Raw genomic sequence first — 25,475 nt, forward strand, 5'->3', positions numbered from 1 at the left:
CATCTGATTCAAATTTAGCCTTGTTCCAAAGGGAGATGATACCGCCCGAGAGACCCACCGCTGGTAAGAAAGCCCATCCAATATCAGCGCTACCCCACAAAGACGCACAAAATTTAGAGTCCACGCACTGAATTTTGGTTTCTTGAATACACACAAAATCAGGATTATGTTTGCGCACAAGAGACCTTATCTCCTTCTTTTTTAGCCGCCCGCCCAATCCCCTAATATTAATGGAGATTATTATCATCAACCACTGAAGAGCTCCGTCTAGATATTTGAAATTGCTTTTTATCCCTTTCCTCCATCTCAACTAAAGATTTAATAATTTCTTCAGAATTTCCTTTCCCACATAAACCAATTTGTTGACCAATCTTCCAAACTTCCTCAGCTTCATCTCTAATACAGGACGGGCCAGCCGCGGAGCCATCCTTTTTGCCAACCAACGAGGCAGAAAAAAGAGTGTCGTGAGATTCCATAGTATCTGGCAAGACTGTGGGTTCATTCACTGAACTTGGAACCAAATTACTAATGATAGGAATGTCCCCAAGGTCAATGTAGAAACTGTTCCAATCAACAAGGGCTTGTTTATTTTTCTGTTTCTTGGACATTTTCTGATGATGACTTTTTTTTTTTTTTGAACGTCCAGAAACCCCCTTGCCACCTCTTTTAATTAAGGAAAAATCATTTTACTTAAACAAACATAAAAACAAAGTTATTACTTCAATATTATTATGAAAAAATTATTTATAAGAACCATTTGCATGATATTATAATTATGAACTAAAAATATAACATCAAAATTAACATGATATTATATGTCGTTGTATATATATGTGAGATTTAAGAATTGTGTTTTTGATACCGCATCTATCACTACTTCATTATATGGACTCACCTCGTTCAACAATGAATTTTAAAATCTCTAACCCCTCAGTTACATGTTGGTCTAAAAATATGGGCCCAAAGCAGATTTATTATAGGTATTATCAATGAATACGAAATAGTGCTAATCAGTGTTGTGAGAACTGGACCGAACGGTCCGACCGGTCTAACCACTAACCGGACTTGAAAACGGCTTTGGTTTACAGTCTTAACCGAATGAGGATTGAACCACTTTGAACTGGAAAATTCCAGCCCGACCGTGTTAAACCCGGTTAAACCAGATTAACTCGGGAAGTAAACCAGATGGTTCACTTAAAATTTAAAAAATGGAACATTACTCTAATCTTTTGTTTTACTTCGATCCAAACAAAAATAAAAAGATGTTACTTTAATATAATTATACATAACTACTAATTATATAAAGTTTTACATTTACATATAATTTTATATTTATATATAAAATTACTAATTATTTAACTGTTTAAACCGATTGAACATAATACGAGTCCTCTTCCGATTTGAAGTTCGGCTCGGGTTTGACAATATTGGTAGAGAAAAACTTACATGAAGACATTAATATCTAGAGACAACTGTATTTATGTATTTTGATGCTATTAATAGAAAAAACTTATATGGAGATGCATGTAACACGTCAAACAAGTGCATTTTATAGTTTTTAATATTATCATTAAGATTAAATTTAATTAGAATTAAAATATTAATGTGTTGTCAGAATCTTATTGGTTGTCTCTACATAGTTTCGTCTTACACAAGTCTTTCTCTCATTTATAATTAAATTTTAGTTGAAATTAAATTCTTAATGTATTGACAATGTTTTATTGTTTGCCTCTACGTACACATATTTCCACATGAGTCTTGCAGGTAATATCCATTATCATCCTAATCCACATGGAAAAGTTAGAAGCTTTTCAGCGATATCCACCCAACTCTAGGGTCCACAATCCAACGATCCTGAGTAAAACAACGTGGCAAGCTAAGCATGAGAGCCTCATTTTCTTTTCTGTAATAATAATTTGATTAAATTACACTGAAAGCCCGAGCCCCTGAGTTTTAGTGAAATTACACAAACCGTTCTTCACTTTTCTACCCCTACACAAACCTCCCATAGTTTTTATACTTTCATTACAGACCACCCTTGCATAAGAAACAAATGTAATCTTTTAAATAAAAAATGTGATAAATACAATTATGTAAAACAAAACGTGATATATTATGTAGACAAGTCTAAATAATATACAAATCAATGTATCTTTATTATAATATAAAAAAATAATAAAAAAAATATTGACTCGTATATTATTTGGATTTGTCTCCAAAATATGATGTTTTGTTTAACTTAATTGCTTTATCACATTTTTTGTTTAAAAGATTACAGTTATTTCTTATACATGGGTCAGTGTAATGAAAGTACAAGGTTTGTGTAGATATAAAAAAATAAAGAGTAATTTGTGTAATTTCACTAAAACTCGCGGGTGTTAATATAATTTACTCTAATAATTTCTATAAAATTGTGGTCCCCAATTTCTACCATATTCCTAACAGAACCCCATTAAAGTCGTATACACTACGCCACTCAGAAAGACAAAAAAAGCTCCCTCCATTTTAAACTTGAATCCACCGCAAAATCACGCGGGAAAGTTCAAAATTTTGAGAGGGAAACAAAGCGTATCACACACATCTAAAGTCTAAACACAGCCCTAATTAATTTCCACTTACCCCACCAATCCCATTACCCTCCTATAAATATTGACACCATTATCTTCTCGTTTTGTATTCTGCGCCAAAACTGTTTGAAGAAATTCCCCACTCAACAAAAGAGAATATGTATGTCGTAAAGAGGGATGGGAGACAAGAGACGGTTCATTTTGATAAGATAACTGCTCGACTCAAGAAGTTAAGCTACGGTTTGAGTACTGATCACTGCGATCCAGTTCTTGTTGCGCAGAAAGTCTGTGCCGGTGTTTATAAAGGTGTTACGACTAGCCAGCTTGATGAATTGGCAGCTGAAACTGCGGCTGCCATGACTACTAATCACCCCGATTATGCTTCCGTTAGTTCAATTTCTCTCTTGTGATTCGTTTTGTGATTGGTTGTTGAAATTGAAGGTTTATGTTATGTGATTTGATGTGTTTTTTCGTGTGTGGTGGTGATGCAGCTGGCTGCTCGGATTGCTGTTTCGAATCTGCATAAGAATACGAAGAAGTCGTTTTCGGATACGTAAGTGTGATGGAAAGTGATGCATTTTTTTGAATTTGTTTTGGTGAGATGATTTGATGTTTACTGTAGTGAAATTGTAATGGTTTTAGGATTAAGATTATGTACGACCATTTTAATAAGAGATCTGGATTGAAGGCTCCTCTGATCGCTGATGATGTCTATGAAATTATCATGAAGGTATGCCTTTTATTAAACACATGATCCTGAATTGTTTATCTCTCTTATTCATTGTGAATTTCTATTTATAGTTATTTGGATTTTAAATCATGGACTCAATTGCAATTTAGGATGCAATATTGTAATTTTGATTTCTTTGTAATTGCATTGTTATTACAATTGTGATCTCATTTTGTTGCAATTGTGGTAAATGCAATGTAACCATACGAATAAGTGGAACCACAATTTAAAAGCTCGGTAAATTTGAATATGTTGTCATGTGCATTCATATTTGAAAATTGGAGTATACTGTAAATTTGTAATGAATAAGTTGGCATATGAACAATATATCAGAATAAAATGCTGAACATGTTGATTTGCTGTCCTATTCTGATGTGAATTTCAAATTTTATTATTTTCTGTTTGGTTTCAGAATGCTGTTCGTTTGGATAGCGAAATCATATATGATAGGGACTTTGACTATGATTACTTTGGTTTCAAAACCCTTGAGAGGTCCTACCTCTTGAAGGTTGAAGGACAAGTTGTTGAAAGACCTCAGCACATGTTGATGAGGGTTTCTGTTGGAATTCACAAGGATAACATAGATTCTGCTGTCAAAACATACCATCTGATGTCACAGAGATGGTTCACTCATGCATCTCCTACTCTGTTCAATGCCGGGACACCTAGGCCTCAGGTACGGTTGCTCTTTATGCTCCATACCCCCCTCCCTCTTTTTTTGAGCCTGAGGTTTAATTATGTGTTTGTAAGATTAATGCAATTGTGGTGAATATTTAATCTGATACATCATTTGTTGGCTTTCCTTACGTGCTTTGGCAGTTGAGTAGTTGCTTCCTTGTGTGTATGAAAGATGATAGTATAGAGGGAATATATGATACTTTGAAGGAGTGTGCTGCGATCAGCAAATCAGCTGGAGGAATTGGTGTTTCTGTTCACAACATCCGAGCCACAGGCAGTTACATCCGGGGAACTAATGGGACATCCAATGGTATTGTTCCAATGCTGCGTGTTTTTAATGATACTGCTCGCTATGTTGATCAAGGTGGAGGCAAGAGGAAAGGTAAAGTCACTTATATAGAATCACAATCCTTATAATTGATTAATGTCCTAACTTGTCTATTCTACAAATATTTTCCTACAGGTGCATTTGCTGTGTACTTGGAGCCATGGCATGCTGATATATTTGAGTTCTTGGATTTAAGAAAAAATCATGGAAAGGTATGATTGAATGAACTTGAATAAAGTGGTAACAATTCTCTGTAACCCCTATCATATGGTTATGATCACAGTTCTTGGTCTATGCTAGGTGAAGAATCTTTTTATTGTTTGTGATTATATGTTAGTGGTACCTTTGCAGGAAGAGCATCGTGCTCGAGATTTGTTTTATGCCCTTTGGGTGTCTGATCTCTTTATGGAAAGAGTTCAGAGTAATGGACAATGGTCCTTGTTTTGCCCCTGTGAGGCACCAGGTTTGGAAGATTGTTGGGGTGAAGAATTTGAGAAGCTGTACACTCGGTATGAAAGAGAGGTAAGTTCAATTTTCACATGTAGACTTAGTTTACATGTTTCAGAACATGCCTTTTGCTGATGCTGAATATTGTGTTGCCTTTTCTTAATCAAATGTATCTGTACATAGGGAAAAGCAAAGAAGGTGGTAGATGCACAAAATCTCTGGTTTGAAATTCTGAAGTCCCAGATCGAAACTGGAACCCCTTACATGCTTTTTAAGGTGGCTTACAAATTCCTATATGGATTTCCGAGTCTGTTTTTCGATGGTTTTTGTATTTATCTTTTTTCTATATCCTAGGACTCTTGCAACAGGAAAAGCAACCAGCAGAATCTTGGCACAATTAAGTCATCAAACTTGTGCACTGAGATAATTGAGTATACAAGTCCAACAGAAACAGCTGTGTGCAACCTGGCATCAATTGCACTGCCACGATATGTTAAAGACAAGGTGGCACATCTATAGTGTACTTCATATTCATATGCAAGATTCATGTTTATCTATAGATTTGTTTATGCTGATTTAGACTGTTATTCTTCTTATTATAGGGTGTGCCCTTGGAGTCCCATTCATCGAAGCTTGTTGGCAGCCGAGGTTCAAAAAATCGATATTTTGACTTTGACAAACTAGGGGAGGTACAATTTGTTGTTAAGATTTTACCATAACTGATACTAAATGTTCTTTATCTGTTTTGATGTGTACCCATGCATTGACAATTTGACATAATCATTATATGACTAGACTTCTATGGTTCTGTGTTTGTGATTACTTATAGGTTACTGCAACAGTGACAGCCAACCTTAATAAAATAATTGATGTTAATTACTACCCAGTAGACACTGCAAGAAGGTCAAACTTACGGCATAGACCCATTGGTATTGGAGTTCAGGGTCTTGCTGATACCTTCATTCTACTTGGCATGGCATTCGATTCACCAGAGGTAAATAATGACTAAGACTGCTAGTTCATCAACAATTTAAGATATTTTCTTTAATTTGATATTTTACTTGGATATGGAGTGCAGGCTCAACAGCTTAACAAGGAGATATTTGAAACTATATACTATCATGCTCTTAAATCTTCTTGTGAATTGGCTGCCAAAGAAGGTCCCTATGAAACATATAGCGGCAGTCCTGTAAGCAAGGTATATCAATGTTAGAGGCTTTTTTTGCCTTTTTTTATGTCCAGGGCATAAATTATCTTATTGCAGTGGAACATAGATATAATTATATTAATGCACTTGTATTTCCAATTTTATTTTTTAAGCCTAAAATTGCAAGTTTAAAGAATCAAAGATGTTTCTAGTGGCTTACATATGTTTTTTTGTATTATGCAGGGAATTCTTCAGCCAGACATGTGGGGTGTGACACCCTCAAGTCGTTGGGATTGGGACTCACTTCGGGAGATGATATCGAAGAATGGTGTGAGAAATTCACTTCTTGTTGCTCCTATGCCAACTGCATCTACTAGCCAGATTCTTGGCAATAATGAGTGTTTTGAGCCTTATACTTCTAACATATACAACCGAAGAGTTCTAAGGTTTACTGCCATCCTATGTTATTTGTCTTGGTATGTCATTGCCATATCTTGCTTGCTAATTGAGTAACTGTTTGTCTTTCAGTGGCGAATTTGTTGTTGTGAACAAGCATCTTCTTAATGACTTGACTGAAATGGGACTGTGGTCTCCTGCAGTCAAGAACAACATTATCTATGAGAGCGGTTCCGTCCAGAACATCCCACAGATACCTCATGAATTGAAAGCTATATACAAGTATGAGCTGATCACTATTATTTTTAACTCCAAACTTGGATTTAATACATTTATACTCACTCAGTTTAAAATGATCAGAACTGTTTGGGAGATTAAGCAAAAAACATTGGTTGATATGGCTGTTGATCGAGGATGCTACATAGATCAGAGTCAAAGCTTAAATATTCACATTGAGCAGCCCAACTTTGGAAAGTTGACTTCCTTGCATTTCTATGCATGGTCCAAGGTATTAAACTTTTTAATTGGGGCAATTTGTAAATGTCAAATTGAATTGTATATAAACTTGCATATAAGTTTAGACTAACATTTTTCTGATGGAGTTGATTGATTTCTGTTGTCTTGAAGGGTCTGAAGACTGGGATGTATTATCTCCGAACACGTGCTGCAGCTGATGCTATCAAGTTCACTGTTGATACCTCTGCCCTCAAAGTAATAAGAATTTATTTGATCAATATTTTTTCCATTCATGTGATTTTTACACACTGATGTTGAATATTTGTGTTGTGAATGCAGGAAAAACCTAAGGTGTTGGAGGAAGATGAGGGTACCAAGATGGCACAGATGGTGTGTTCTTTGACAAACAGAGAAGAGTGCTTGTCTTGTGGGAGTTAGAGTAATTGCTTCTGATTTTGGGACCAAACCCATTATAAATCGGCTCTACTAGTGAAGATTTAAACACGAGACTCAAAGGCCAATTAGATATAATGTTAAAAAATTAATATAGATCCAATGTCACATTCTATCAAAAATTATGAAAGCATATTGGATATACTCAATGTGTTAGAGCTTGTCCCATAGATCTAATATAAATTATCCCTTGGGATGGATGTAAAGCTCAGCCACCAAGACCACAGGATTGTAAGACGTGAAATTTCTTAAGCGTTGCACTTGAGGAGCTTTATACACTTTTCCTTATTTTATCACTTATCATATGCTTCTTTGTTAACATAGTTGTAGTTTTATATAAATGTGGAAGCCATGTCAAGTGAATTGTTTTATGCTCCTAACTATGAATTTGTTAATCATCGTTATATGACCAAGAGCTAACATATTAAAGTAAGATTAGGGATAGTTATGAAACCAATGCTTGCAAACAATATGTTTTGCTTTATCCTTTGTTAAAAAATTAATGTATAATTATATATTTATATATATTATTAATTATATAACTTTATTAGCATATCAAAAGACAAACATAAACCAAAGACTAGGCAAATCCATTAAAGCTAAAAATTTGAAGTACTATAAAATGAAAGCAGAGGCTCTATTGATATGTTACATATACCAAGCGATATCTTTCTTTGCACATAACCTGCCCAGTAGAACCATAAGAATACTAACTAGTTCATGCCATATTTCTGTGTCCAAGATCGGGCAGTGCTCTCGTACTTGGTTCTGTCTGTCTTGTACATGTGAGCAATATCTGGAACCAAAGGGTCATCAGGGTTTGGGTCTGTCAACAGGGAGCAAATTGACAACAGCACCTGCCACATAAAAATGCATTGCCAATGTAAGTGTGGATATATATATATATACACACCTTTCACTGTTATAATCTGCAGATATAATAAAAAACATCTTCCGAATCTGAAAATTCATATAAAGCATTATACCTTGGAAACTGTAAGGGCAGGGCTCCATTGCTCTTTCAGAATGTCAAGACAGATACTTCCATTGCTGTTGATGTTGGGATGAAATACCTTTGTTTTGAAGGCAACCTACAAAAAACCAAACTGTGAACTCCTTTTCCAAATGTAAACTACCATCATCTTTTCAACCCCAGATACATAGTACATACAGGAGACATATTAAGGCCACAAGAAAAGCAGAAAATGATGATTAGTCATCAATAAATAAAACCTAAAATCAAGCTTGTAAGTCAATATATTCAATTCAAGATCTACACATTACAACAAAGAGATATCAAATAGAGGAGCATAAACTCTTCACCAAGCCAAATGAACGAATAATGAATAGAAATGCAATTATTCATCACCCCATGTATTAAAATATCCAATTGAATCCATGTCAATGAATAAGTTCTTGCTTCAATATTAGTTTGGGAACAAAGACATTAATCAAAGATCATGGCCAAATATTATATTCAGTCTTAGACAATGAAAATTGGTTGAACTGAATGACATAGCAATCTAACGAAGAGAGAATGTCCACCAAAACTCTACAAAATCAAGACTATTAAAAGAACGAAAGTGTTCATATTCTGGTCCAAGTATGTACTGATAGGTGTCAAACGTCTTATATGTTTAAAAAGTAACACAGACAACAAGTAGTTTAGGCCTAGTTACCTTGGGCGGCTTAAATGGATAATCTGGTGGGAAGTGAATGGTCACTAGGAACACGCCACCAGAATAAGGGCTGTCTGCTGGACCCATGATTGTAGCTTGCCAATGGAACAAGTCTTCACCAACAGGGCCTGCACATGTGTGGAAGATCTATTGATCATTATAGTTTCATTTGCAAAAACAGAGACCTTAAGTGTTTTCATCACATGGCTTTATATTTTTATCTTAACCATACATGCATAATCAATTATTAAGATTTTGTCCCTCAATCTCACATTCGATGCACCTCTCATAAAAGGATCTATTCCTTTATATTTTTGTGACTCCCATTTTCATCTTAACACACAACCTACTTCACTGTAGGATTTGGCTACACAAACCAGCAATTAAAAGTTGGAAACCACATCAAATATCCACACAAATTCTTCTATTCTCAACCAAGGCCTTTGCCCTCCTTGTAATCCATGTGCAATAACATACTCTTCTAGCTTCAGACATTGTCTGTTTTTAAATACTGTATGCACAAATAAATGTTATTAGTAGTCACCCATGTTAGGATCAGTTGCTCCCCTCACATCTCCATACCACACATGCAAAATGGTGTAAAAGTCAAACCCATATTAAACAACATTTCATTTTCATGGTATCTTCAATTCAAGAAATTCTTAACTCATTCAACAGATTATTGATTATCTTGTCCACTCAAAACAGAACTCCTTCATAGATAAGCCAATTTAAATCAGTTGAGAGAAGTTAAACTTCATGACAAGTTCAATAATCATGTTATATTCCAAAATGACAAATAGACCAGAAGAAAAAAACAGAATAAAAATATGATCTGTAAAATATATATGAGAGCATTTATAATCAAGAGAAAGTAAACACCATGGCGGTACCAAGAAACTTTACTAATTTGTTTTGCTTTAAAATTATTTTGGTATTTATGCACATACAACATTCTTCAATACTAAAAGATTAGGAGTATATAATTATGTATGTAGTATATAGATAGAAAGAAAGGAGAAGGTCAGCACAACAGACCAGCACTGCAGGAAACAGGAGGATCTTTCTGTAGGTCCTTCAACTCCTTGGTAATTCGTTTTGAAGCCATCTCAACTGTACAAAAGATTAACAGACAGATTTAGTATACTCGTTCTTAAAAATAGCATAAAAATATGAATATAAAGTTATAAACACATTAACACAATAAGCATTACCAATGCTTCAGTTTCCAAAAAGAATGAAGGAAAAAAATATTTTTTAATGATGAAGAAATAGAATGAAACATAATACAACCTTGATTCTGAAGACAATAAAAGAGCCCAACTCCTCAAACTCACTCTAATAAAATCAACATTTAACTTGATTGATGAAATGTAAACACAAAAAGAAAATAATTTCAATAAGAATTGTGTTAGTAAACATGATTTATCATTTATGATAGAGCATTTTGACGTCTTCGATACATGTAGCCCACCCCACCTAGTGGGATAAAGACTTGGTTGTTGTTGTAAGAATTATTTTGGTACTAAGTGTACAATAATTGAAATTTGAAAATATTGACATGTACCCAAAATCTAGTTATAAATCTGTTTATAGAAGGCATGAATACAAAAGTAACTGATCATATATATCTAAACACCCCTTGAAAATTGAGGACAGACTATACCAAGGACATGACCAAGGCAAGTCATCAACTTCAACAAGGACTTGTAGAGTTATTCCTGCTAATAGGGGATATGTGGATTCAAAACCAGGGTTCAAAAACATCAATTTTTTCTTGCATTTTATAATAAAAAATTAAGTATACTACATATATCAAAATAAGATTTTGCAACCAAAGGATATGAAGTCAATTTTAAACCAAAACTACATAACAAGACAAATAATAACCAAAAGGAGTAAAAGGGTAAATACAAACTAAACACAATTAATTATAAACAAAATAGCATGATATCAACACAGAAGATTCTCTTTACCAAAAATAAAGATAAATAGAAATAAATAAGTATATTTTTTTCAAACGAGAAACATCAGAGACTCTTCATACGAAAACTAAAAAACACTTCAAATGCCATTCTCGAAAAACAAGAAGGTTCATAAGTGTAATAGAGAATAATGAAATCAAACCCTAAAAATCCCAAAATCGAATTGTCCTCGATCAAAATCAGATTAAAAAAACCACGATTCAAGCGTTGCATAGATAGATCAAAATTGAGAGAATCGAAAAGGAGAGGGGATTTGTGGGTTAACCTCGCAATCGCTAGGGTTTGAAAGTTGATCTTCGATGGTGAGAGAGAGGCTCAGAAGCGTTAGAGTGATAGTGTTGTTTGTGTGAGCTATACTTCATTATATATACTCTTTCTTCCGTATATTGCCATGCACGTGATCCAATCAAATTTCACACCCTTTTATTTTATTTTTATTTCAATAATTAGTTACTATATTTGATTAGAGAATAGATAATAAAGTAATGAATATATAATGTTATTAATATTGTATCGATTATCAAACTAGTTAAGATATTTATATAGTGATATAGTGATTTATACAATATTTCACTAATTAACTGACGAAATTAGATATACACATATAATATATTAATATTGAAAAATCAATAAAAATTAATATTTTTGTTTATTTTAATTAAAAAATTAATTTTAAATAAAAATTGATTAATATGATGAGTACAACTCAATTAAAAACCGACCGGTATGATTGGTTTTGACTGGTATGATTTATGATCAGTATAATTATTGTACTGTAGTGGTATTGGGACGAGTTCACGGGTTGAACCGACCGACACGAACCGATTTTTACAACACTGGTGTAATATGTATCTTTTTTTTTCTTTTTATAATATATTTTAAGATGTATTTTTCTTTTTATAATATACTTTAAGATAAAAACTTCTTGATGGAAGTAATAAGACACATGTCAAATAATAAATGGATTCAAAAAGATAAGTTATATATTGGCACGAAAATATATTTTATTCTCATTATACATAAGAGAGTAATATTTATACACAGTTTGTATAAAGATTTATACAGACATTAGATGATTCATCATTTATTTGTATTAAAAAATCAATTATGATTTAATATAAATGATAGATGATTGAGTGACAATATAATAAACTCTTACATTATCAACACATATTTTTTATATATAAAATAGATTTATGTTTATATATTATCACTTAAAATTTATACAAAATCATTATATCTTTTAATTTTATTTATATTAGTTATATTTAAGTATAAATAGTAATTATATATAAATAATGAATAAAAAACATATAGAAAACATTTACAATATGGTTGAATACATAATATATACTATACTAAATATATTCTTCTTATCTTTGTTTGCGTGGTTGAATATTGTTATGATTTTGTTTGTTGTTTTTCTTTAGATTATTTCACATAGAGTTTGACTGAGATACGGAATGTTGTTACTAAAGAACTGCACTAAACAAAAGGTGTACAAAAATTGCATTTAAAAAATATATTTTTTGTTTTTCCATATTTCTTCTTTTACTATATCATTAAAAAGTAACAACGTTGAATTGATGCAAATACAATGTAATATTTTACTAGATGTACACCAGTAGAATTTGTTATTCCATCATATTTGAGTGTAAAAATACTTACCTAACCCTTACAATCTTCAAAACATGAATATTTGTTTAGTATATAACACTAACTAAAAACAATATTTCTTTATGAGAGATAATATAGAAATAAGATTAATTGCATTGATTAATTGTGGTGTTACATAGATAATAAATTTATGATATGAATGAGAACAAATTGAAATGAATAATAATAAACACTATAAAAATAACAGACAAATATCAGTGATTATGAGAGATAATATAAAAATAAAGATTAATATTTTATAGTCACTTGTTTAAATTGAATAAATATCTTTCATAATGGCTAGAAGATTATCAATAACGTCGCCTTTAATTTTGGAAAATCTCATCACCACTTTATCTTTTATTAAATTATATGAAAACAATGTCATGTAACATCAGCTCAATATTTAAGTTTTTTAATCCAAATAAAAATATTAATTTATTAATTAATCAATATTGATATAGTATATATAAATAATTGTGGATTAGTTTCTTTTTTAGGTTTAAATTTCTAATTCAGACTTAAAATATGATCCTTAAGAATTTAAGATAAATTAAAATTAAGATTTTTAAATATAAATAATAAATGTATTCATTCTATTATTACCTAATTCTAATCCAGATTTAAATTAAATTCAAACATAAATTAAAATTTAAATATTGATCTATTCCAACATGAATACTTTAAATTTTTAAACTGTTTATCTTGATAGTTGTATTTTTTGGTATTATTAGACTTGGCATGTCTCAGAAAATTTAGGATGAGTATGCTATGTTATGAGGGAGCACACACGCTTACAGTGAAATCCAAAGGGCATAACCTTGATTATGATGGTCTTGAAGACATAAGTGGTCCTATGACTAGGGCATGGGCAAAAATGGCTCAAAATGCCATTGGACAACTCATAGGGTTGATCTATAATGGTGAGCCAAATATAGCCCAAAGGGGTTTAAAGATGCTCGGTAGCATCTTGCTCCATAGTTCTGGCCAAGCCAAAGACGGACCAGGTCACGTGCATGAGACAAGCCATGGGTCTGGCACAAGCGCTAAATTTGACCCTGGCACGGAGCCAGGCGATCAGGCATTGAACCTGACCAAGGCAACTTTGACCGAGTTGAAGTCTCTGGTACACCAAGTGCTGAGCCAGGCGCTGGGCCAGGACATTTGACCGAGGCGCATGCGCCTAACGTGCCACATTAGGCACTGGGCGTAGCGTGACCAGGTCAGGCCTATCCAATTTATTTGACATTGAGCATTTTTATTTTTAATAATAAATGTGTGGGCCAATTTTTGACCAACACTTAGCTTAATTTACTTTAGTGTTTTGATAATAAATCTGCCCATAAATAATGTCTAGTTCGAAGAACGACTTGAGCCAAGCCTAAAAGTGTAACCGACACTTTAATGTTTGTACCACCTTTTATTTTTCATGAACCAAAGGTATTCTAACTTAGTCTAATATCATTTGGCAGGTAAATAAAGACTATTGTAGCCATTGGAGGAGAATTTCTTGAAGGAATTAAGAATATGACCTTGGAGGGGCTTAATGAAGCATTTTTGGTGCTTAAACACCTTGTCTGGACCATTGGAGCTTAACTCACCCGGGCACAAATCATCCAGGGGAATCCTAAGTCATTTTTAGAGCTATTGGAACAAAGATGCTCGTGGAGAATTACCATGTGCTCGTTGGAGACCTTAATTGAGCATTGATGGTGCTTAATTGACATGTTGTAGCCGTTGGAAGCCTAAGTTGCTGGAAAACTTCACACCAACGACATCCTAAGCTATTTAGTGCATCATCACTCATCATCCTGCCGAGGGAAATTCTTTCCTTGCCAAAGGGAATCCAATGCCAAGAATAAGTGCACCCAAAGACCATTAAGAAGGCCCTAACTTCAACAATTCACTATGTGCCGAATTGTGAGTCAAACAAGAATCCTATGAAGCTCATCAAAGCCTAGTCGTGGAGCATTATGAAGGCATTTAGTCTCATTCACCATGTGACTTAATTGGAGGTCGTGCACTTAAGAGAAAATGGAATCTTAAGCTCTTCACATCACAACTGTGGCATCCAATGCATCCTAGGCATAAGTCATTATGATTGTCTTTTAATTGTAATAAAGCACACAAAACACATGTGCTAATCTCTTTACCGACCGAATGTAGTATAGTTTAGCAATAGATTCATTTGGCTCATGGTATCATATGTTAGATTACCATGCATTAGCCTTACTATCTTATTGTTAGCCAACCGAGGAAGCCTAGTGGCTTGCCTATAAATGTAAGACTTTTACAATGGAATAAACAAGTTAAGTTGAAGCATAATTCTTTGTGAATTGAGGATTGTATCATTGTGAGAGTATTCTCCAAACCTTCTTGGCCGAACCAAGATTAGAAATTCTTATCAAGAACCAAGTTCTTGTGGCGAGCATCACTTTGGCTTATCAACACCTCAAGTGTTGTGGCGCCTTCACCTCAAATCTTATCCATCTTCTTTTATCCAAATTTCATATTTCTGCTGTCTATTTTAGTCTAAAAGCTCTAGTCAATCATGAGCTTGGTCAAGCACCAACCAAGATAGATCGTGCAAGAGCCTTTTATCCAAGAGGTTCACATCAAGTGGCATCAGAGCTAGTCTCTTGCTTGGTGCTCACTACTCTTTCTTGGCCGTGAGTATACTTATCTTTGTCTTTATCTTTCAAAAGTGTCAAAAAGTCCAAAAATCAAAAAGTGTCAAAGTCCAAAAATCAAAAAGTGTCAAAGTGATTCTCAAAAAAGTTCAATAGAATCCAAAAGTGTCAAAAGTGTCAAAGTCCAAAATCAAAAACAAAAAGTGTCAAAGTGATTCTACAAAAGTTCAATAGAATCCAAAAGAGTCAAAAAGTGTCAAGTGTCAAGTTCTTTCTTTGAGGTATAACTCAAGTCACATTGTTCCAATTTTGAGAAGTTGGAGTGATTTTCTTTCACAAAATTCTTGGTTCAAACTTGGTTTACTTAATAAGGTCGTGGAGGATAGAGTGTTGAGTGATACACCATTCCCTACATTTTCCACAAACAAAAAGTGAGTGATATACGTGAGTTTGAGTGAAATGGTTCGTGAAAATGATTTTTTCATGGTGAGGAGGATCCTAAATAGACAAATCAATGAGCATGATGCAAACCAAAGAGAAAACATCTTCCACACAAGATGTTTGATAAATAACAAAGTTTGGTGTTTGATCACTGATAGTGGGAGTTGTACAAATGTGGCTAGTACAAGACTAGTATCAAAACTTAACCTTGTGACTAAACCACACCCTACTCCCTACTACTTGCAATGGCTAAGCAATGTGGGAGAAATGCTTGTCACTGAACAAGTAGAAGTCCAATTCTCCATTAGGAGATATGAGGACTCGGTCTTATGTGATGCGGTGGATATGAAGGCTAGTCATTTGTTACTAGGCCGTCCAGGGCAACATGATAAAACAACATTACATGATGGGCGTACCAACAAATTTTCCTTCAAGCACCAAAACCGCAAGGTGACTCTTTCACCATTGTCCCCTAGGCAAGTGAGTGAAGACCAAGAGATCTTGAAAATAAAAATAGAGTTGGAGAGAAAAGAAATGGTGGGTGAAAATTTGAGTGCAATTCCGAGAGAACGAGGAGAGGACAAGAGCAAGGCTCTCACAAAAGAAGGGTATATGTCCACAAGGGGGGAAATCAAGCAAGCTTTAGTAACAAAGCAACCTTTGTACCTACTCTTTAGTAGGGAATTCTTTCTAACCACTAACCCTTCTAAGGAAGGATAATTTCCATTGTTCAAAAATTATTATAGGAATTTGGCGATGTGTTCCCTGAGGAGGTGCCTCACGGATTACCCCCTTTAAGATGGATTGAACACTAAATTAACTTGGTGCTTGGAGCCTCACTACCTAATAGGTCTTCCTATAGGTGTAATCCGCTTGAGACTAAGGATATCCAAAATCAAGTTGGTGAGTTCATGGAAAAGGGATGGGTTCAAGAGAGCCTAAGCCCTTGTGTCATGCCCGTGATCCTAGTCCCTAAAAAGGATGGGACATAGAGGATGTGCACCGATTGTAGGGTCGTTAACAACACCAGGGTCAACGATTTTGCAACCAAAGGATATGAAGTCAATTTTAAACCAAAACTACATAACAAGACAAATAATAACCAAAAGGAGTAAAAGGGTAAATACAAACTAAACACAATTAATTATAAACAAAATAGCATGATATCAACACAGAAGATTCTCTTTACCAAAAATAAAGATAAATAGAAATAAATAAGTATATTTTTTTCAAACGAGAAACATCAGAGACTCTTCATACGAAAACTAAAAAACACTTCAAATGCCATTCTCGAAAAACAAGAAGGTTCATAAGTGTAATAGAGAATAATGAAATCAAACCCTAAAAATCCCAAAATCGAATTGTCCTCGATCAAAATCAGATTAAAAAAACCACGATTCAAGCGTTGCATAGATAGATCAAAATTGAGAGAATCGAAAAGGAGAGGGGATTTGTGGGTTAACCTCGCAATCGCTAGGGTTTGAAAGTTGATCTTCGATGGTGAGAGAGAGGCTCAGAAGCGTTAGAGTGATAGTGTTGTTTGTGTGAGCTATACTTCATTATATATACTCTTTCTTCCGTATATTGCCATGCACGTGATCCAATCAAATTTCACACCCTTTTATTTTATTTTTATTTCAATAATTAGTTACTATATTTGATTAGAGAATAGATAATAAAGTAATGAATATATAATGTTATTAATATTGTATCGATTATCAAACTAGTTAAGATATTTATATAGTGATATAGTGATTTATACAATATTTCACTAATTAACTGACGAAATTAGATATACACATATAATATATTAATATTGAAAAATCAATAAAAATTAATATTTTTGTTTATTTTAATTAAAAAATTAATTTTAAATAAAAATTGATTAATATGATGAGTACAACTCAATTAAAAACCGACCGGTATGATTGGTTTTGACTGGTATGATTTATGATCAGTATAATTATTGTACTGTAGTGGTATTGGGACGAGTTCACGGGTTGAACCGACCGACACGAACCGATTTTTACAACACTGGTGTAATATGTATCTTTTTTTTTCTTTTTATAATATATTTTAAGATGTATTTTTCTTTTTATAATATACTTTAAGATAAAAACTTCTTGATGGAAGTAATAAGACACATGTCAAATAATAAATGGATTCAAAAAGATAAGTTATATATTGGCACGAAAATATATTTTATTCTCATTATACATAAGAGAGTAATATTTATACACAGTTTGTATAAAGATTTATACAGACATTAGATGATTCATCATTTATTTGTATTAAAAAATCAATTATGATTTAATATAAATGATAGATGATTGAGTGACAATATAATAAACTCTTACATTATCAACACATATTTTTTATATATAAAATAGATTTATGTTTATATATTATCACTTAAAATTTATACAAAATCATTATATCTTTTAATTTTATTTATATTAGTTATATTTAAGTATAAATAGTAATTATATATAAATAATGAATAAAAAACATATAGAAAACATTTACAATATGGTTGAATACATAATATATACTATACTAAATATATTCTTCTTATCTTTGTTTGCGTGGTTGAATATTGTTATGATTTTGTTTGTTGTTTTTCTTTAGATTATTTCACATAGAGTTTGACTGAGATACGGAATGTTGTTACTAAAGAACTGCACTAAACAAAAGGTGTACAAAAATTGCATTTAAAAAATATATTTTTTGTTTTTCCATATTTCTTCTTTTACTATATCATTAAAAAGTAACAACGTTGAATTGATGCAAATACAATGTAATATTTTACTAGATGTACACCAGTAGAATTTGTTATTCCATCATATTTGAGTGTAAAAATACTTACCTAACCCTTACAATCTTCAAAACATGAATATTTGTTTAGTATATAACACTAACTAAAAACAATATTTCTTTATGAGAGATAATATAGAAATAAGATTAATTGCATTGATTAATTGTGGTGTTACATAGATAATAAATTTATGATATGAATGAGAACAAATTGAAATGAATAATAATAAACACTATAAAAATAACAGACAAATATCAGTGATTATGAGAGATAATATAAAAATAAAGATTAATATTTTATAGTCACTTGTTTAAATTGAATAAATATCTTTCATAATGGCTAGAAGATTATCAATAACGTCGCCTTTAATTTTGGAAAATCTCATCACCACTTTATCTTTTATTAAATTATATGAAAACAATGTCATGTAACATCAGCTCAATATTTAAGTTTTTTAATCCAAATAAAAATATTAATTTATTAATTAATCAATATTGATATAGTATATATAAATAATTGTGGATTAGTTTCTTTTTTAGGTTTAAATTTCTAATTCAGACTTAAAATATGATCCTTAAGAATTTAAGATAAATTAAAATTAAGATTTTTAAATATAAATAATAAATGTATTCATTCTATTATTACCTAATTCTAATCCAGATTTAAATTAAATTCAAACATAAATTAAAATTTAAATATTGATCTATTCCAACATGAATACTTTAAATTTTTAAACTGTTTATCTTGATAGTTGTATTTTTTGGTATTATTAGACTTGGCATGTCTCAGAAAATTTAGGATGAGTATGCTATGTTATGAGGGAGCACACACGCTTACAGTGAAATCCAAAGGGCATAACCTTGATTATGATGGTCTTGAAGACATAAGTGGTCCTATGACTAGGGCATGGGCAAAAATGGCTCAAAATGCCATTGGACAACTCATAGGGTTGATCTATAATGGTGAGCCAAATATAGCCCAAAGGGGTTTAAAGATGCTCGGTAGCATCTTGCTCCATAGTTCTGGCCAAGCCAAAGACGGACCAGGTCACGTGCATGAGACAAGCCATGGGTCTGGCACAAGCGCTAAATTTGACCCTGGCACGGAGCCAGGCGATCAGGCATTGAACCTGACCAAGGCAACTTTGACCGAGTTGAAGTCTCTGGTACACCAAGTGCTGAGCCAGGCGCTGGGCCAGGACATTTGACCGAGGCGCATGCGCCTAACGTGCCACATTAGGCACTGGGCGTAGCGTGACCAGGTCAGGCCTATCCAATTTATTTGACATTGAGCATTTTTATTTTTAATAATAAATGTGTGGGCCAATTTTTGACCAACACTTAGCTTAATTTACTTTAGTGTTTTGATAATAAATCTGCCCATAAATAATGTCTAGTTCGAAGAACGACTTGAGCCAAGCCTAAAAGTGTAACCGACACTTTAATGTTTGTACCACCTTTTATTTTTCATGAACCAAAGGTATTCTAACTTAGTCTAATATCATTTGGCAGGTAAATAAAGACTATTGTAGCCATTGGAGGAGAATTTCTTGAAGGAATTAAGAATATGACCTTGGAGGGGCTTAATGAAGCATTTTTGGTGCTTAAACACCTTGTCTGGACCATTGGAGCTTAACTCACCCGGGCACAAATCATCCAGGGGAATCCTAAGTCATTTTTAGAGCTATTGGAACAAAGATGCTCGTGGAGAATTACCATGTGCTCGTTGGAGACCTTAATTGAGCATTGATGGTGCTTAATTGACATGTTGTAGCCGTTGGAAGCCTAAGTTGCTGGAAAACTTCACACCAACGACATCCTAAGCTATTTAGTGCATCATCACTCATCATCCTGCCGAGGGAAATTCTTTCCTTGCCAAAGGGAATCCAATGCCAAGAATAAGTGCACCCAAAGACCATTAAGAAGGCCCTAACTTCAACAATTCACTATGTGCCGAATTGTGAGTCAAACAAGAATCCTATGAAGCTCATCAAAGCCTAGTCGTGGAGCATTATGAAGGCATTTAGTCTCATTCACCATGTGACTTAATTGGAGGTCGTGCACTTAAGAGAAAATGGAATCTTAAGCTCTTCACATCACAACTGTGGCATCCAATGCATCCTAGGCATAAGTCATTATGATTGTCTTTTAATTGTAATAAAGCACACAAAACACATGTGCTAATCTCTTTACCGACCGAATGTAGTATAGTTTAGCAATAGATTCATTTGGCTCATGGTATCATATGTTAGATTACCATGCATTAGCCTTACTATCTTATTGTTAGCCAACCGAGGAAGCCTAGTGGCTTGCCTATAAATGTAAGACTTTTACAATGGAATAAACAAGTTAAGTTGAAGCATAATTCTTTGTGAATTGAGGATTGTATCATTGTGAGAGTATTCTCCAAACCTTCTTGGCCGAACCAAGATTAGAAATTCTTATCAAGAACCAAGTTCTTGTGGCGAGCATCACTTTGGCTTATCAACACCTCAAGTGTTGTGGCGCCTTCACCTCAAATCTTATCCATCTTCTTTTATCCAAATTTCATATTTCTGCTGTCTATTTTAGTCTAAAAGCTCTAGTCAATCATGAGCTTGGTCAAGCACCAACCAAGATAGATCGTGCAAGAGCCTTTTATCCAAGAGGTTCACATCAAGTGGCATCAGAGCTAGTCTCTTGCTTGGTGCTCACTACTCTTTCTTGGCCGTGAGTATACTTATCTTTGTCTTTATCTTTCAAAAGTGTCAAAAAGTCCAAAAATCAAAAAGTGTCAAAGTCCAAAAATCAAAAAGTGTCAAAGTGATTCTCAAAAAAGTTCAATAGAATCCAAAAGTGTCAAAAGTGTCAAAGTCCAAAATCAAAAACAAAAAGTGTCAAAGTGATTCTACAAAAGTTCAATAGAATCCAAAAGAGTCAAAAAGTGTCAAGTGTCAAGTTCTTTCTTTGAGGTATAACTCAAGTCACATTGTTCCAATTTTGAGAAGTTGGAGTGATTTTCTTTCACAAAATTCTTGGTTCAAACTTGGTTTACTTAATAAGGTCGTGGAGGATAGAGTGTTGAGTGATACACCATTCCCTACATTTTCCACAAACAAAAAGTGAGTGATATACGTGAGTTTGAGTGAAATGGTTCGTGAAAATGATTTTTTCATGGTGAGGAGGATCCTAAATAGACAAATCAATGAGCATGATGCAAACCAAAGAGAAAACATCTTCCACACAAGATGTTTGATAAATAACAAAGTTTGGTGTTTGATCACTGATAGTGGGAGTTGTACAAATGTGGCTAGTACAAGACTAGTATCAAAACTTAACCTTGTGACTAAACCACACCCTACTCCCTACTACTTGCAATGGCTAAGCAATGTGGGAGAAATGCTTGTCACTGAACAAGTAGAAGTCCAATTCTCCATTAGGAGATATGAGGACTCGGTCTTATGTGATGCGGTGGATATGAAGGCTAGTCATTTGTTACTAGGCCGTCCAGGGCAACATGATAAAACAACATTACATGATGGGCGTACCAACAAATTTTCCTTCAAGCACCAAAACCGCAAGGTGACTCTTTCACCATTGTCCCCTAGGCAAGTGAGTGAAGACCAAGAGATCTTGAAAATAAAAATAGAGTTGGAGAGAAAAGAAATGGTGGGTGAAAATTTGAGTGCAATTCCGAGAGAACGAGGAGAGGACAAGAGCAAGGCTCTCACAAAAGAAGGGTATATGTCCACAAGGGGGGAAATCAAGCAAGCTTTAGTAACAAAGCAACCTTTGTACCTACTCTTTAGTAGGGAATTCTTTCTAACCACTAACCCTTCTAAGGAAGGATAATTTCCATTGTTCAAAAATTATTATAGGAATTTGGCGATGTGTTCCCTGAGGAGGTGCCTCACGGATTACCCCCTTTAAGATGGATTGAACACTAAATTAACTTGGTGCTTGGAGCCTCACTACCTAATAGGTCTTCCTATAGGTGTAATCCGCTTGAGACTAAGGATATCCAAAATCAAGTTGGTGAGTTCATGGAAAAGGGATGGGTTCAAGAGAGCCTAAGCCCTTGTGTCATGCCCGTGATCCTAGTCCCTAAAAAGGATGGGACATAGAGGATGTGCACCGATTGTAGGGTCGTTAACAACACCAGGGTCAACTATAGGCATCCAATTCCAAGATTGGATGACCTCTTGGATGAGTTGCATGGTGCCACCACTTTTTCAAAAATAGACTTTAAAAGTGGCTACCATCAAATCAGAATCTGAGAAGGAGATGAGTGGAAGATTGCCTTCAAAACCACCTATGGTCTATATGAATGATTAGTCATACCATTTGGCCTAACTAATGCCCCAAGCACTTTTATGTGCTTGATGAACAATTTCTTGAGATAATTCTTGGGTAAGTTTGTTGTTGTTTATTTTGATGATATCTTAATCTACTCAAAAACATTAGAAGATCATCATGAACATCTCAAGTATGTTTTGCTAGTTTTATGAAAAGAAAAGTTGTATGCCAACCTTGAAAAATGCACATTCTATGTAGACCATGTAATTTTTCTAGGCTTTATGATTAATCCAACGGGGTCCACGTGGATCAAGATAATATTAAGGCCATCAACGATTGGCATGCTCCTAAAACGGTGACCGAAATAAGGAGTTTTCATGGCTTAACAAGCTTTTATAGGAGGTTCATTAAAAACTTTAGTACTTTAGTATATCTACTCAATGAACTAGTAAAGAAGAATGTTGTCTTTCAATGGGGTGAAAGGCAAGAAGAGGCTTTCAATAAGCTTAAAGAAAAACTCACTAGTGCTCTCGTGCTAGTATTACCCAACTTCACTAAGTCATTTTAAATTGAATGTGATGCCTCTAACATTGGAATTGGAGCTACTTTGATGCAGGAAGGACACCCTATCTCTTACTTTAGTGAGAAATTGAGTGGACCAACACTTAATTACTCTACCTATGACAAGGAACTCTATGCATTGGTGAGAGCACTCCAAACTTGACAACACTATATACTTTTGAAGGATTTTGTGATTCATAGTGATCATGAGTCCCTTAAGTATCTCAAGGGCCAAGGTAAGTTAAATAAGAGGCATGCCAAATGGATGGAGTTTTTAGAACAATTCTCGTATGTTGTCAAACATAAGAGATGGAAGGCCAATGTAGTGGCGGATGCCCTCTCAAGGAGGCACACGTTACTAACCACCATTTAAACCAAAGTTTTTGGCCTTGAATGCATTAAGGAACAATATGAGCAAGACAATGATTTTTCAAAAATCTATGTTGCTTGTATGCATTCGGCTGAAAATGGATATTTTAGGCACAATGGATTTTTATTCAAAGAAAAACAGTTGTGTGAGCCCAAAAGCTCCATTAGGGATATGCTTCTGAGAGAATCACATGAAGGAGGCCTCATAGGACATTTTGGATTCCAAAAGACTCTAGACATGTTAAGAGAGCATTTCTTTTGGCCACAAATGAAGCAAGATGTGCAAAACCATTGTGAGAAATATATAACATGAAAAAAGTCTAAGCCTTATGGCCTTTACTCTCCTTTAAATGTTCCTGACTCACCATGGGTGGATATATCTATGGATTTTGTCTTGGGATTGCCTCGGACAAAAACGGGTAAAGATTCTATCTTTGTAGTTGTAGACAGATTTTCTAAAATGGCACACTTTATTCCTTGTAAAAAAGTTGATGATGCTAATTACATAGCTGACTTGTTTTTCAAGGAAATTGTTAGGCTTCATGGCCAACCCCAAAGCATTGTGAGTGATAAGGATACGAAATTCCTTAGTCATTTTTGGAGGACACTATAGGGAAAACTAGGAACTAAACTCCTCTTTTCCACCACTTGCCATCCACAAACGCATGGGCAAACCGAAGTAGTAAATAGGATATTGTCCATTCTCTTAAGGGCAGTGATAACAAAGAACATTAAGTCATGGGAAGAATGCTTACCACATGTGGAATTTGAACACAATAGGGCAACCCATAGTAGTACCTAAACATCCTCATTTGAGATCGTGTATGGTTTCAATCCTTCAACCTCACTTGATTTATTACCTTTACCTAACCACTCTATTTTGAAGCACAAGGACGGGAAGGCTAAAGTTGAATACGTGAGGAAATTGCATGAACAAGTGAAGGCCATGATTGAAAAGAAGAATGCAAGTGTGGCTAGACAAGTCAATAAGGGAAGGAAAACTATGTTATTCGAACCTGGAGATTGGGTTTGGGTGCACATAAGGAAAGAAAGGTTTCCTGAAGAAAGGAAGTCCAAACTACTCCCAAGGAGAGATGGACCATTTCGGGTGGTAGCCAAAATACATGACCATGCTTATAAACTTGAGCTTCCTAGTGAGTATGATAGTATAAGTGTTACTTTTAATGTTGCTGACTTATCTCCGCTTGATGTAAGTGAAGAAGAAACAATTCTGAGGTCGAAATCTCTTCAAGAAGGAGGGGATGATGTGAAACCCAAAGGGCCTAACTTTGATTATGATGGCCTTGAAGGCATAAGTGTGAAGAAAATCTCTGCTTCTGACCTTGGCACGGTTTTGATGAAGACACCAACATCACCAAAAAGATGTAAAGGAAGAATACTTATGAAGACAATGAAGATTCAAGCTTCAAGATATTCAAGATTTTTAGTCTAAGTCTAAATAGGTACTTATATCCTATACTCTTAAATATATAATAGTAGTATTGCTAAAACTATTTTAAAAGAAAATTGAAACACTTCAAGTTTAAATAAAACAATTTTCAAAATACTATGTAACAAGTTACTGAAATCTGAGTAGCAGGTTACATGAGTGAGAAATTAGTTATCCAACAAAAACTGAAGTGAGTAATCAATTACTGAACTTTGGGTAACAAATTACTCAAGTTTCAACGTTCTTGAGTAACCGATTACTCTAATATGAGTAACCGATTACTCTAAGTGAATTTTAAATTCACTGTTGGACATAACATTTGGGTAACCGATTACTTAATGCTGTAACCGGTTACTGAGAGTTGTTGCATCAGATTTTCAAATTTAAAGTGGATGAGTTTCAACCTAAAAGAC

At 34.0% G+C, this 25,475-nt stretch overlaps 2 protein-coding genes across 3 annotated transcripts in view; one reads left to right on the top strand and one right to left on the bottom strand.

Annotated features, from left to right (window-relative positions):
- The window catches only part of LOC109360374 (ubiquitin-conjugating enzyme E2 28-like), a 22,976-nt gene extending 11,730 nt beyond the window's left edge, over nt 1–11,246 (bottom strand). Inside the window, exons 1-5 of one of the 2 annotated variants that reach the window (XM_019605224.1) lie at nt 11,132–11,246; nt 9,920–9,994; nt 8,882–9,009; nt 8,189–8,293; nt 7,902–8,059 (exon numbers count right to left, since the gene is read on the bottom strand). In XM_019605224.1, coding sequence (XP_019460769.1) covers nt 7,916–8,059; nt 8,189–8,293; nt 8,882–9,009; nt 9,920–9,989 — 447 coding nt within the window. In that variant the 5' untranslated portion in view covers nt 9,990–9,994; nt 11,132–11,246 and the 3' untranslated portion in view covers nt 7,902–7,915. Of the gene's footprint in view, nt 1–7,791; nt 8,060–8,188; nt 8,294–8,881; nt 9,010–9,919; nt 9,995–11,131 lie in introns of those variants that run through there. The other variant, XM_019605223.1, reaches the window with a different exon arrangement.
- Nucleotides 2,535–7,450, top strand: LOC109360372 (ribonucleoside-diphosphate reductase large subunit-like). The gene is made up of 17 exons (XM_019605210.1): nt 2,535–2,953; nt 3,059–3,120; nt 3,210–3,297; nt 3,710–3,973; nt 4,117–4,357; nt 4,439–4,515; nt 4,655–4,825; nt 4,934–5,026; nt 5,105–5,254; nt 5,353–5,439; nt 5,580–5,744; nt 5,829–5,948; nt 6,141–6,343; nt 6,426–6,575; nt 6,654–6,801; nt 6,921–7,004; nt 7,089–7,450. Exons 1-17 carry the CDS (start codon nt 2,726–2,728, stop codon nt 7,185–7,187), a joined length of 2,430 nt encoding a protein of 809 aa, XP_019460755.1. The 5' UTR covers nt 2,535–2,725; the 3' UTR covers nt 7,188–7,450.

This window comes from Lupinus angustifolius, chromosome LG11 (genome assembly GCF_001865875.1).
Source record: "Lupinus angustifolius cultivar Tanjil chromosome LG11, LupAngTanjil_v1.0, whole genome shotgun sequence".
Lineage (NCBI taxonomy): Eukaryota > Viridiplantae > Streptophyta > Magnoliopsida > Fabales > Fabaceae > Lupinus > Lupinus angustifolius.